Source organism: Pan troglodytes, chromosome 11 (genome assembly GCF_028858775.2).
Source record: "Pan troglodytes isolate AG18354 chromosome 11, NHGRI_mPanTro3-v2.0_pri, whole genome shotgun sequence".
NCBI lineage: Eukaryota > Metazoa > Chordata > Mammalia > Primates > Hominidae > Pan > Pan troglodytes.
In genome coordinates, this window is record NC_072409.2 from 369,888 (window position 1) to 383,247 (window position 13,360).

General features: G+C 53.9%; 1 protein-coding gene across 12 annotated transcripts in view; it reads right to left on the reverse strand.

Moving 5' to 3' along the window:
- Positions 1–13,360, reverse strand: part of CACNA1B (calcium voltage-gated channel subunit alpha1 B) — a 248,727-nt gene that overhangs the window by 65,838 nt on the left and 169,529 nt on the right. For all 12 annotated transcript variants that reach the window (XR_010148796.1, XM_063788039.1, XM_063788036.1 and 9 more), the window contains 8 exons: positions 12,319–12,425; positions 9,428–9,524; positions 7,589–7,749; positions 3,744–3,881; positions 3,363–3,564; positions 2,880–3,044; positions 2,424–2,534; positions 1,880–1,963 (listed from right to left, as the gene is read on the reverse strand). Coding sequence is in view for 11 of the 12 variants with exons in the window: in XM_063788039.1 (XP_063644109.1) it covers positions 1,880–1,963; positions 2,424–2,534; positions 2,880–3,044; positions 3,363–3,564; positions 3,744–3,881; positions 7,589–7,749; positions 9,428–9,524; positions 12,319–12,425 (1,065 nt within the window). In the remaining variant the exon portion in view is untranslated. The remainder of the gene's footprint in view (positions 1–1,879; positions 1,964–2,423; positions 2,535–2,879; positions 3,045–3,362; positions 3,565–3,743; positions 3,882–7,588; positions 7,750–9,427; positions 9,525–12,318; positions 12,426–13,360) is intronic.

Consider the following 13,360-nt stretch of genomic DNA (forward strand, 5'->3'; position numbering starts at 1 on the left):
GAGGAAACGGTGAAAGAAGAAGGGGCCCGTCTCACCATCGCTCCAGAAACCCAGGATGAACTCTGCGCTCATCTTCCCCAATTTTAGGTCTGGCAAATCTAGAGGCCCTGGTTCAAACAGGTGGAGAAGGCTTCTACCACACAACACCAAAGCCATGGTGGCCACCTGGTCACTTGGGGCTGCTCGTGCCAGAAGGCCAGCAGGCATCACAAAGAGTTTCCATGCCAGCCAGATCATCTGACCCTCATTACTGTGAAGGGCAGAGCTGCCACTGCATAATTCTGGGAATCAGGGGCTTCACTGGGCCTTTCTCCATGCTCCTATGAACATGCTCCTGTGCACAGTCTTCACTGTGACTGGATTACCACAGCAGCCAGGGTTGGAAAAAGAACGGCAACAAGTAGGGACTTGGGATGCACAGGGCTGAGGGTCTGGGTCATCCCACCAGGCCAGCAACCAGTGCAGCAGAAGGCTGGCCACAGGACAGGGGCTCTAGAAAGGGTGGGGGGAACGGGATGATGAACATCAGCTCAGGGGCTCTAGAAAGGGTGGGGGGAACGGGATGATGAACATCAGCTCAGGGGCTCTAGAAAGGGTGGGGGGAACGGGATGATGAATATCAGCTCAGGGGCTCTAGAAAGGGTGGGGGGAACGGGATGATGAACATCAGCTCAGGGGCTCTAGAAAGGGTGGGGGGAACGGGATGATGAACATCAGCTCAGGGGCTCTAGAAAGGGTGGGGGGAACGGGATGATGAACATCAGCTCTGCTTGGACCAGCACAGCAGACGGAGCTCCGCTCTGTCTCCCAGAGACCATGACCAGCACCATGCTAAAGAATGAGCACAGTGAACCCAATGTGAAGTGTGGGCAGAACAGGAAGGAGCCTGGTGCTCCAGCAGGTTCTCCTCTGATGGTGTCAGACGTCCCTTCAGCCCTAACAGCTTGGGTGCAGCACTCGTGGCACACTCGGGGAGCTGGAAGCATCTGAGAATTGACACCCCAGGTGCAGCCCTCAGCCTAATGCCGTGCGGAGGGTGCAGAGGCAAACACGTTGCAGCTCCCTTTCCAGCAGGGATAGCTCTGAGGTGCGACCTACGCTGCTGCCAGAAGTCCCTTGGGAGATGACCCACACTGACCCACCAGGACTTGGCTTGGGACGCAGGATTTCTGGTCCTTCTCTTCCCACCCATTTCCCCATGCCCTTCTGCTGGTTTCTACTGGGAACATAACTTAAGAAATAACTTTCACATGAGTGCTCGTGTCTGCGTCTGCTTCTCGAGAATTCAACCTAAGACCAAACAAATGAGATTTTCTGCCATTGATTTCCAATGTAATGTGTTGTACTCAAAGAATGTTGCTTTATGATTTAGATGCTTTGAAATTTGTTAAGACAAGTTTATATCCCAGCACTGGTCAATTTTAAGACATAATCCACATATGTTTGGTAAGAATGAGTATTTCCAGATATATAGAGAGAGAGATACATAGAGAGACGGTGGGGGGCAATATTTTAAAATATAAATCCTTACTGGTTTCAGTTTATATATTTTTGATACCACCTTGTTAGATACATATTATACAGATACAAATTTAAGATTCACATCTTCTTGATTAGTTGTTACCATGGAGCTCCAGGTAACTCTCAGGCCAGCAGCCCAAAAGATCTTTGAGAATCACTTTCTTATTCAAGAAAGAACATCTGCTGGGGTAACACCCAATCCCTAAACTCCACCCCTGGAGCAAAGCCTCCATGTGTCCAGGGGGTTCTGCGGAACCCAGGAAGAGGCTAACACAGGGCCTGGAGATGCACTGAGGGGAGCAGGCTCTAGAAGGAAACCACCTGGGGACCCTGAAGGAGGGACAGAAATGCTACTTACCGCAATCTCTGTTACTAAAATATCAGTAATACTTCCCAACACAGTGACAAAGTCAAAGACATTCCAGGCATCTCTGAAATAGTTCTAGAGAAAAAGAAGAGCAGTTAGTGCCAGCGGCTGATGAGGGCTCTGTTGGCAAAGAGGTATAGGTGGTGGCCCTGATTAAGAAAGCGGTGAGGGTGATAGACCCTGAGCACAGGGCAGACAGGCCACCCCAGGGGGCACAGCACAAGGCCAGAGGTAAGCAGATGTCAAAGCCAGGGACACAGATACCTCTGGGCCTGGGCAGAGGCAGGACTAAGAGCCATGTGTCCAAAGAGGAAGAACCCAGCCCTGCCTCCCTCCCAGGACCTAGGCTGGGGGCAGAGCTTATGTAGCCAAGAGTCTCAGAACAGCCCCTTCCCCAGGGCCCCTGTAGCATTACATATACTCTGGGTACTCGGAGAATTCCCAGCTCCAAATTGTGAGCCCCCAAAGGTCGCCCTACAGATGGGGAACCAGAATACAGGTTGTCAAAAGGCAAAGCGGGGACCAAAGCACGTACCAGCACCCCAAAGGCGATGATCTTCAGCACGCATTCCATGGAGAACATGGATGTGAACACGATGTTCAGGCATTTCAGCATCAGCTCGTACTCATAGGGTGCATCATAGAACTGCCCAGGGAATAGGCACTGTTGGCCATGGGTTTGGCAGCCCCAAGACACCCCATCTGGGACCACTATGACCAAGCAAAGCGGGCAGACAGAACTCGATGCCTGCCTAGGCCTGGGACACCCCTTCCTGCTCTCCCCGAGTCCTCCCAGAACCTCCCCACTGTCCCAGCCCACAGACAACAAAGGGAAACAGGATTCCACAGGCATCCCATGCTGGCCAGGATGCAAGGCCATTACTGCTTTGGCTCATGCCGGTAGGAAGAAGGCTGACTCTCCACTCAGCCTCGGGGTCAGATCCCAATCCCTAGCAGCGCCAGCTGCCCCTCCGTGCTGAGCCCCACACACCTTCATCATCAGCACCACAGTGTTGAGGGCTATCATGGCCATGATGAAGTACTCAAAGGGTGGGGAGACCACAAATGTCCACGTCTTATACTGGAACGACTGCCGGTTTTGGGGCATGTACCGTGTCAGGGGTTTGGCGCTGATGGCGAAGTCAATGCAAGCCCTCTGTAAGGGGAGAAAGGAGCACAGAGACTCAGAAGCAGAAAACCTACCCTACGGCATCTACTGCACCCAGCCCTGTCTCACCAGGCCTCACAGGGAGCCCTGATGAGAGAAGACAAATTGAAGCAGCCCAGGCCTTCTCCAAGCAGGCCTCAACCAGCCAAATCTGGTCCCTCTGCAGGAGAAAGGAGGACCTGCCCCTGTGTTGGCAGACGGTGGCAGCCAAAGCTGACCCAGCTGTGAGTGATTTGTGTGCAGGAGGGAAGCCTGATGGCGCTGCCCACGCTGTCCACTGCAAGACTCCACAGAGCGTCCACCTACCTCGTTCTTCTCCAGGCTGCATTCAGACATCACCTTGTCCCCCTGCTCCTGGAAGGTGATGATGATCAAGGCCACAAAGATGTTGACGAAGAAGAAGGGAAAGACCACAAAGTAGACCACGTAGAAGATGGACAGCTCCATGCGGTACCCAGGGCTTGGCCCCTGCTCCTCATAAGTGGCATCCACGGAGTGTTTCAGCACCCTGGGCCAAGAGGAGAGCAAGTGTCAGGGGAACCCCCGAAGGAGACAGCCCTAAGAACTCAAGACCTGCACCACAAGGGTGGGTCTGCTTCCATGCCTGAGCCCAGGGATAGAAGGAGGAAGGGAGGCTGAGCTCAGGGGCTGCCTGCCCCAGCTACGGAGAGCAGGATGAGCACTCACATGGGCCAGCCTTCTCCCGTGGACACTGTGAACAGCGTCAGCAGAGCCCAGAGCACATTGTCGTAGTGAAAGTCGTATTTCTTCCACTGCCTGGGCTGAGCTTCCACTTCCTCCTTCTCATAATCCAAATACTGACCCCTAGGAATGAGAACATGGGAGGTTAGAGGGCAAAAACAAAAGATCCAAATAAACCCACCTATCAAGAGTGTTGAAACCATTCCGTGGGGAAAGAATGGCCTCTCCAACAGACTGTGCTGGGAAAACTGGATGTCCACATGCAGAAGAATGAATGTGACCCTACTTTACTCCATAGACAAAAATTAACTCATGATGGATTCCAGACCTAAGTGTAAGGAGCTAAAACTATAAAACACTTAGAGGAAAACGGGGACAAAACTTCATAACCTCGAATCTGGGAATGGAGCCTTAGATGTGACACCAAAATCATGAGCAACAGAATAAAAAATACAGATAAATTAGGCTGCATCAAATCGGACACTTCTGTGCTCAGAGGACATCGAGAACGTAAAAAGACAAATCCACAGAATGGGAAAAAATACTTATTTCCTAATCCTCTGTCTGATAAGGGAGTTGTATTTAGAATATGTAAATAACTATTCTAATAAATAAAAAAGGCCGGGCGCAGTGGCTCACGACTGTAATCCCAGCACTTTGGGAGGCTGAGGCGGGCAAGTCACGAGGTCAGGAGATGGAGACCATCCTGGCTAACACAGTGAAACCCCGTCTCTACTAAAAATACAAAAATAATTAGCCGGGCGTAGTGACAGGCACCTGTAGTCCCAGCTACTCAGGAGGCTGAGGCAGGAGAATGGGGTGAACCCGGGAGGCGGAGCTTGCAGTGAGCCGAGATCGCGCCACTGCACTCCAGCCTGGGCAACAGAGCGAGACTCCGTCTCAAAAAAAAAAAAAAAAACCCCAAATAAAAAATGGGTAAAGGATCTGAATAGACACTCCTCCAAAGAAGATAAACAAATGGTCATTAAGCACATGAAACGCTGCTCAACACCACTCATCATCAGGGAAAGGCAAATAAAAACCACCACGAGACACCACTTCATGCCCATGATAATGGCTGTAGTTTAAAAAATACCAAAACTAAAAAGATGGAAAACCACAAGTGTTGGCAAGGATATGGGGAATTCAGAACCCTCGTGCATTGCTGGTGGGAATACACAATGCTTTAGCCACTTTGGAAACAGTCTGGCATTTCCTCAAACAGTTAAACACAGAGTTACCCAATCACTCATTAATTCCACTTTTAGGTACACACCCATGAGAAGCAAAAACAGACCCACACAAAAATGTGGACATAAATGTATACAACAGCATCATTTATAACAGCCACAAGGTAGAAACAACCCAATGTTCATCAGCAAATGAAAGAATAAGGAAAATGTGGCACAGCACAGAACAGATATTCAGCCGTAACAAGGAACGAGGCTCTGACACAAGCCACTGCGTGGACAAACCTGAAAACATCACGCGAAAGAAGCCACTCACAAAAGACCACATATTGTATCATTCAATTTACAAAAAGTGTCCAGAACAGAGAGGTTTACAGAGATCAAAAACAGATTCATAGTTGGCTACGGGTGGGACAGGGATGTAGGGGATGATAGTTAAACGGTGCGGGTTTTTCTTTTTTTTTGAGGTGCTGAAAATGTGTTCTAAAATTGACTGTGGCGATGGCTGCGTGTACCTGTGAATATACTAAAAACCACTTAATTGCACACTGTAAGTGGATTGTTATGAACAAGCAGTATAATGTGTTAGTTACATCTCAATAAAGCTGTTTTTTTGTTTCTGTTTTTGTTTTTTTTTTTGAGACAGAGTCTCACACTGTTGCCCGGGCTGGAGTGCAGTGGCACAATCTTGGCTCACTGCAACCTCCACCTTCCAGGTTCAAGCGATTCTCCCGCCTCAGCCTCCCGAGTAGCTGGGATTACAGGTGCTGGCCACCATGCCCAGCTAATTTTTTGTAGTTTTAGTAGAGATGGGGTTTCACTATTTTGACCAGGCTGGTCTCCAACTCCTGACCTCATGATCCACCCACCTCAGCCTCCCAAAGTGCTGGGATTACAGGCGTGAGCCACCGTGCCTGGCCTAAAGCTGTTTTGTTTTTGTTTTTTAAAAAATCCATTACACTGGGTAAGAATGATCTTTTCAAATAAACAATGCTGGGTGAATTGGATATCTATCGTCAGAAAACGTATCTTAACCCATACCTTATGCAACACATAAAAATCAACTTCCAAGTAAACTGCAGATCTTAATGTGAAAGGCAAAAATAACACTTTTCAGAAGAAAACACAAGAAAACATCCCTGGCCTTGGGATAGATTTCTTAAACAGGATATAAAGAGTACTCAGCATAAAAGAATAAAAAAGATCAGTTGGACTCTATTAAAATCAGAACTATGGTTGGGTACAGTGGCTCGCACCTGTAATCCCAGCACTCTAGGAGGCCGAGGCAAGAGGACTGCTTGAGCCCAGGAGTTCGAGACCAGCTTGGCAACATAGCAAGACCTCATCTCCACAAAAAATTTTAAAAATTAGCCAAGCATGGTGGCACGTGCCTGTAGTTGTCTGAGCTACTCAGGAGGTTGAGGAGGGAGGATCACTTGGGCCTGAGAGTTCGAGGCTGCATTAAGCTGCAATAGCAGCACTGCACTCCAGCCTGGGCAAAAGTGTGAGACCCTGTCTCAAAAAAAAAAAAAAAAGAACTTTGTTTTTTAAAAGACACCATTAAAAGAGTAGAAAGCACCATTCAGAGGAGAAGACGTCCGCGATCCATACATATGACAAAGGGTTCCTGTCCAGAACATTACATGATTCCTGGTAACCGACAGGAAAGAGGCAGACAGCAGACACAGGACCACAGGCAGACACTTCCAGAAAAGAACACCTAAGCGGCCAATCCCCCTAGCAAAGGGGGCTCAATCTCATTGGTCATCACACAAGTGCAAAATTAAACCACGGTGAATGACCACTACACCCAGAAAGGCGAGAAAGAAAACACCAAGATTTAGCTAGGATGTGGGGCTCTCATCCACGCTGGAGAGAGTGTAATTTTACACAAGGGCCTAGCAGCATCTACTAAGGCTGAGTACACGCACACCCAGGACCCGGCAATTCCACTACCAGACAGATACACCTCCCCAAACTGCTACTGCTCCCTGGCGGACGTGTGCACGTGCAGCATTCCCAGCTGCAAACAGCCAAGTGCCCATCAGTCACACAGCACAGGAGGAAGCTGCATGATATTCACACAGAAGCAGCTGGGACGCTGCCGCGTGGGCAGGAAGACACTGTGGGTACCGCCTTGCCCAGGGTCCACACAGGCAGCTAACCAGCTTTCCCCCAGCTCTTCCCCAAGGGCCCCTCTCCTGTCTGCTCTGGAGGCAGCGCTGGGCACAGGAAGCTCTGAGGCCTCATGTGGACAGTGACAGCAGCTCCAGCCATCGGGCAGCCCCTCTGACCTTACAGCCCAGCCAAGATCTCTAGGGCTTAGAGAAGCCTTGCCCAGTGGGCACCTTGAGCTCCCTGGATGTCTGTGTGCCTCAGAACATGCCTGGTTCCTGACTCTGCTGAGGAGGAAGTGCTGGGGGTCCCTGGTGTGGTGCGGGGAGGGGATGCATCCCGTCTTCTGTGGTGACACTAGCCCTTCTCAAGCAAGCCGCTCCCCGGCCCTCGGGCAGAGTCCGTGATGCTCTGCAGTGGAGTCTCCCACGCCATGTGACCAGCTCCACCTGGTCCCAAGGGAACTCCCAGTGTTGTCTGCATCATGGGGCTGTGTGTCCCACCTTGCACCCTGCCTCAGTTTACCTGCAGTCTCTCTCCAGCTCCTTGGATTCATCTGTGCAGTAGAAAAACTTCCCTTTGAAGAGCTGCACCGCAATGACGGCAAATATGAACATGAAGAGCATGTAGACAATCAAGATGTTGAGGACATTCTTCAGGGAGTTCACCACACAGTCAAACACAGCCTGCAGGAGGAGGGGCGGAGCCATGATGAGGGGGTGGAATCATGGTGGGAGAGTGGGGCCATGAGGGGGAAGGGTAGGGTCATGGGGAGGGGTGGAGCCATGATGAGGGGGTGAAGCCAAGGTGGGAGGGCATGGCCATAAGGGAATGGGTGGGGCCATGAGGAAAGGGGTGGAGCCATGGTGGGAGGGTGGGGCCATGAGGGGAAGGGTGGTGCCATGATGAGGGGGTGGAGCCATGGTGGGGGGTGGGGCCATGAGTGGAGGGGTGGAGCCATGACAAGAGGTGGAGCCACAGGGAGGGGCCGGAAGCAGGAAAGGATGTGAAGGGAGCCAGGAGAGAGGACCAGGCAGGGCACCTACGGGATGGAAACCTGAGGATCACTGAGGCCCAGGTGGCCCCCAGGCATTCCAGGGCCCTGCAAGGCCCTCAGGCCCCTGACCACAGAGAGGCTCCACCACCAGCTTCCTTGACACACAAGACTGGTGCTGTGTCTCTTGTTAGGGGAGGCATCTTGGCCCGGATGGAGGGGCAGGAGGTGCTAGAGGCAGCAGCTGGATGCCTAGGAGGGCCGACCTTACAGGTCAGAGTTCAGCCACGGAAACGGGAATGACCAGGAGTCCAGGCCCAGCTGCACCACGAGGTGCTGGGCCTGTGCAGAGAGGATGCAGCCAGGCTCTGCCCTGCACTTGCACCCTGTCCATCAGGGAAGCAATTTGGGCAAACTGAGGATAAAGCAGTAGGCTCCAGGACAGGGACACGTGTGCTCTGTGGCCCGAGGCCGCCCTGTCATCAGCCATCACCACCTGAGGCTTTCTCTTGGGTCCCTCCCGACCTGGAAGCTCAGCATTCCCTGTGCACACAATGCTGCTCTCAGAGCTGGGAAGACACCTCACAGGCTGCTCTGATCTAGCTGTGACGGGAAGGTGGGGCCACAACCGTCTCCCACAAAGCAGCCTGGCACACTGTGGATGACCACTGCACAGCGCCACTCGGTGCCAGGGCAGGTGCCACTCCTCCCTGGACCCAGTGGGCCTCCGACGCCTTCCCCAGCTGCCTGCCAGCCCACTCCTTCACATACAGGTTCTAAACAAACTTTCTTCTCTAAGTCCCCATTGCCTCAGGTCTCAATGGCTTGAATTTCCAGTAAAAGAATCTGCTGCATAAAGGTTTGGGAGATTAAGTGAGCTGAAGCACATGAAGCAATTCGCACAGGGCCTAGCACAAGCTCACAATTACTAGGTTTCAGCGTGGCCCTATGAGTTTGAGTTTATTCTCTGTCTTTATCCAGAAGCTCAGCCCATGCCTGTCCCCCTCTCAGCAGCCAATGTCCCAAGCCCCTGACCTCCAGCATCTCCCTCCACCACCCTGCATCTGTCCCGGCAGCCTTTCCCGCACTGCACTGCAGCTGCTGAAAAAAAACCCTGTGCCGCCTGGTACTGCTGGGCTGAGGAGGAGGATTCTCACAGGAGACTGCTGGGAACAAGGTCTACTTGGGTAATGGGGGCTTACAGCTGAGTGAGCCCAACCCCCTCACACAGGGGTGTGATGTGAACACACACACACTCATGCACTGCATGCATACACACACACACACACACGCACCCACGCACACGCACACACACACACGCGCACACACACACACAGCACATCCCTCAAGCCCCAACTCCAGGCTCCAACCTTGAGCTTGGGCAGCCGTTTGATGGTCTTGAGGGGCCGCAGGACACGAAGGACTCTCAGAGACTTGATGGTATTGATGTCTTTCCCTTTGGATCCTCTAGAAGGGAGAAGCCACAGATGCAGACAGGCAGGAGGCATGGGTGTGCCCAGCTCCCACGTGGCCCCCCAGGGTCTGAGTCCTGCTCCCCTGTGCATTTTGTCTCAGACTCCAGGGTGGAGGACCCAGGAGCAGAGAGGCCTTGCCCTGCAGGTGCCACAGGCCACCATGACTCTTCCCAGGGGCTGCCTGGCCCGGGCCTCATCTAAGGACAGGAGCTGGGGCTAGGGCAGCAGCATCTGGTGCACAAGGAGAAGAACCATCACCCCTGACACCCCTCCCACCCCAGATTCCAGGATTAAGAGGACAGAAGAGACCCGCACGAGGACTGCAGACCCAGAAGTGGGAGCCCACAAGCACGTTTCTAGGGCGAGAATCTTCTGGAAGGGCTTTTTCCTTGCTTTTTGGGCTGGCTAGAGGGAGGTAAAGGGGACCTGTCTGGCCTCTGCCCTACAGATCTCCTCAGCCGTCCTAACATTCCTCCCGCTGACGTGAAACCGACAGCGGGAAGACAGAAGAGGGGAAGGAGAGTAAGAAAGAGAAAAAGTCGGACGAATACAGAGGCAATGCAAGAGGCATGGTGGACTAAGACAAACAAAGGGAGAGGGAGGGAAGGAGGGAGGGAAGGAGGGAGGGAAGGAGGGAGGGAGGGAGGGAGAGCCACAGAGACAGACATATCAATGCTACCCAGAAAGCAGCAGACAGGAAAACTCATGCAGGGCAGGGACGGCAAGGCAGGAAGTCGGGGAAAGAAAATTCCAGGCACAGAAGCAAGCAGAAGTACAGAACCAGCGGGCCTCGATCAGGGCCCCTCCAAGAAAAAGCCAGGACAGACCCAGGTAGCTGCCTCTACCTGTCAGGGACGTAGGAATTAGCAGGTTCTGGGGACTGGACCTCCCATGACCCTACTGAGGCCAGGCCAGCAGTGTCTAGGAGAGATTTCCTCCTAAGGCGGCCCCCGTTCTCAGAAGCAAAGCCACTCTACTTGGTGGGAGGTGAGGGTGGGAGCTGAGGACTCAGGACTGAGTGGGATTCACTCACACATGGAACCCTTCCCACCCTGCTCAGAGGCCACGTCCCACCACGTTCCCTGGGGAAGGCCTGCTTGTAGGGGTGGCCCTGCCCCCTGTGCTCTTCCTGGGGCTCCAGCAACACTTGGGGCTGAGCAGGGAGAGTGAGCTACACGTCTCAGGCACCCTGGTCCCCTTCTTCTCCCCTGACTGTAGGCTACACTCCAGAATCAGATCAAACTCCCCCTGAAACGCTTCCAGGTGGGAAGAACCCAGCCTCCTGTCTCCATCACCCCAGTGCTCCCGACACCCACTCTCAAACCAGCTCCTCCGCCAGCTGAGGGAAGAGGGGACAGGAGCAGGAGGGAGGGGATACTGTTTTGTCACCCAGTAAATGAGGCTTTCTCGGGGAGCGTCCATCTGGGGCCTGCTCCTTTTCTCCTGCTCTGAAGCCGCTGGATGGGCCCAACCCCTTCCCCTCCTCCTGACTGGGGGACCCCTGGCTGCAGTGTTCCCACTCCCAAGGCCTATGCTGATGCTTTGGCAAAGCTCTCATTCCTTTATCACAGAAAGAGGAAATAGTGGGAACTGCAGGGGGCTGGAGTGGAGAGGAAAGAGAGGAAAGAACGCCGCTCTTCCGGAGAGGAGCTGCACCAGGAGCGCCTTGCGATGTCCCCGGTCCTCGGGCTGTGGCCACAGGTGGCAGTTCCCTCCCGGAGCCCTTGCTGCCCTCCAGGCCAATGGCCCCAGCCTCCAGCCCTCGCTGGTGACAGCCTGCTCACCAGCAAGCTCCTCACCAAGGGCTGACCATGCCCAGCTCCAGCCCAGCTCCCCGCCCCGCTCCCAGAGGCATGGCAGGAACCCCTGGCCGGGGACTTGGCTCTCGGCAGCATGCAGCCCCGATGGGGTGAAAGTGGATGGGCGGGGGGTGAGGCTGGAGATGAAATGACCCAAGAGGGGCTGCTGGAATGCTGTGATGTCAGGGGCAGCGTGTGGGGGAGAGAAGGCATTACCCCACGAAGCTCCTGCCGAGTCCAGCAAGAGGAAGACAAAGAGAACAGAGTCAGTGGCACCAGGAGCAGCCCTCCCAGCCGCTCAGAGAGATGTGGACCCTCCCTCATGTCTGTCGTCCACTAGGGGTCTTCCTTGTCTCTGGATCTCACCCCACAACTCCCCGCCGTATTCCCATCCCCAGCTGTAGCTGAGCCCCCGACAATGCCCTCCATGCAGTTATCTGAGGAAGCCAACTCCATTTCCAGCCACAGCAGGGCCAAGTGCCACTGGCTCAGGAGTCAGAGGAGACGTCTAATGCCCCAAAAGGGGAAGGCGACCACCAGTTCTGCCTTGGGCGAAAGCACCAGAGGTCTCCCTGGGTCAGGAGCAGACTTGCCTCAGAGCAGGTCAAGGTGAAGTTGCCTCCAAGGACCCTGGGAGGCAAACGCTGGACACACCAGAGGCTGTGCCGCCCAGTCCCAGAGCCACCGGCCACACCAGGGCCTCCCAGCCCCACATAGCACCCACCCCTCCAGGCAGGCGGGGATGGTCCCAGGGCCACAGGCCACACCAGGGCCCTACCTAGTTTGAGAGCCACAGACAGACCTCATGCCCTCCTAACCCCACGCAGCCCCGCCCCAAGCAGGCAGGGACAGTCCCACATGGACAGCAACAGAGCCACAGGCAGCCCAGGGAAGCCCACAAGAGGGCCTCTTCCTTATTCCCTCACCCTCACGCCCATCGTGATTCTGGGGGCTCTCCCTAGCCAGAGCAGAGCGAACGTTACTTACGAGAAAGCAAACGCCACCAGGGCGCCACTGACCACAATGAAGTCCAGAATGTTCCACAAGTCCCGGAAATAGGCTCCAGGGTGAAGCAGCAGTCCCAAGTCGATCATCTAGGAGGGAGAAACACACTTTAGGTACGTCATAGTCCAGAAAAGACAGGCAGAGGCCAGGTGCGGAGGCTCATGCCTGTAATCCCAGCACTTGGGGAGGCTGAGGCAGGCAGACTGCTTAAGCCCGGGAGTTGGACACCAGCCAGCGCAACATGGTGAAATCCTGTCTCTTAAGAAAAAAAATAAAACATGGCCAGACATGGTGGCTCACGCCTGTAATCCCAGCACTTTGGGAGGCTGAGGCGGGTGGATCACCTGAGCTCTGGAGTTCAATACCAGCCTGGACAACAAGGTGAAACCCCATCTCTATTAAACATACAAAAATTAGCCGGGTGTGGTGCTGCACACCTGTAATCCCAGTTACTTGAGAGGCTGAGGCATGAGAATTGCTTGAACCCAGGACACAGAGACTGCAGTGAGCTGAGATCATGCCACCATACTCCAGCCTGGATGACAGAGTGAGACCCTGTCTCAAAAAACCAAACCAAAACAAACCTAGAAAGATAGGCAGAGCTACAGGGCTTGGTTCCAGAGTCATGGGGGAGGAATATAGCTCTAGGTCCCCGCGGAAGGCTCAGTGTGGCTGAGTGCACACGTTATGTGCACACCTGTGACATCAGTGCACCTTAGAGACACCTTTACATGCCCTGTCAGAGTAGGGAGACACGGCCCAGGTCACACCCCGAAGGGCCTCAGTGGGCCTTTGGACCTCAATGCCACGGACCCAAATATCCCTACATGGCTTGTGACCGGCTGAGATCCTGCCTGGGCTCCTAAATTCCCTGCAGCCTGAATGAGACTGAGGTCTCCATCTCCATCTGCTCCTCCATCACTGGGCTGTAGGCACACATGGCCCCAGGGAGCTCAGAGCTCGCCCAGATCCCCTGCAGGCAAGCTCAGAGCAGCAGGACTGCAGTTACGCAGACCTTCACTCA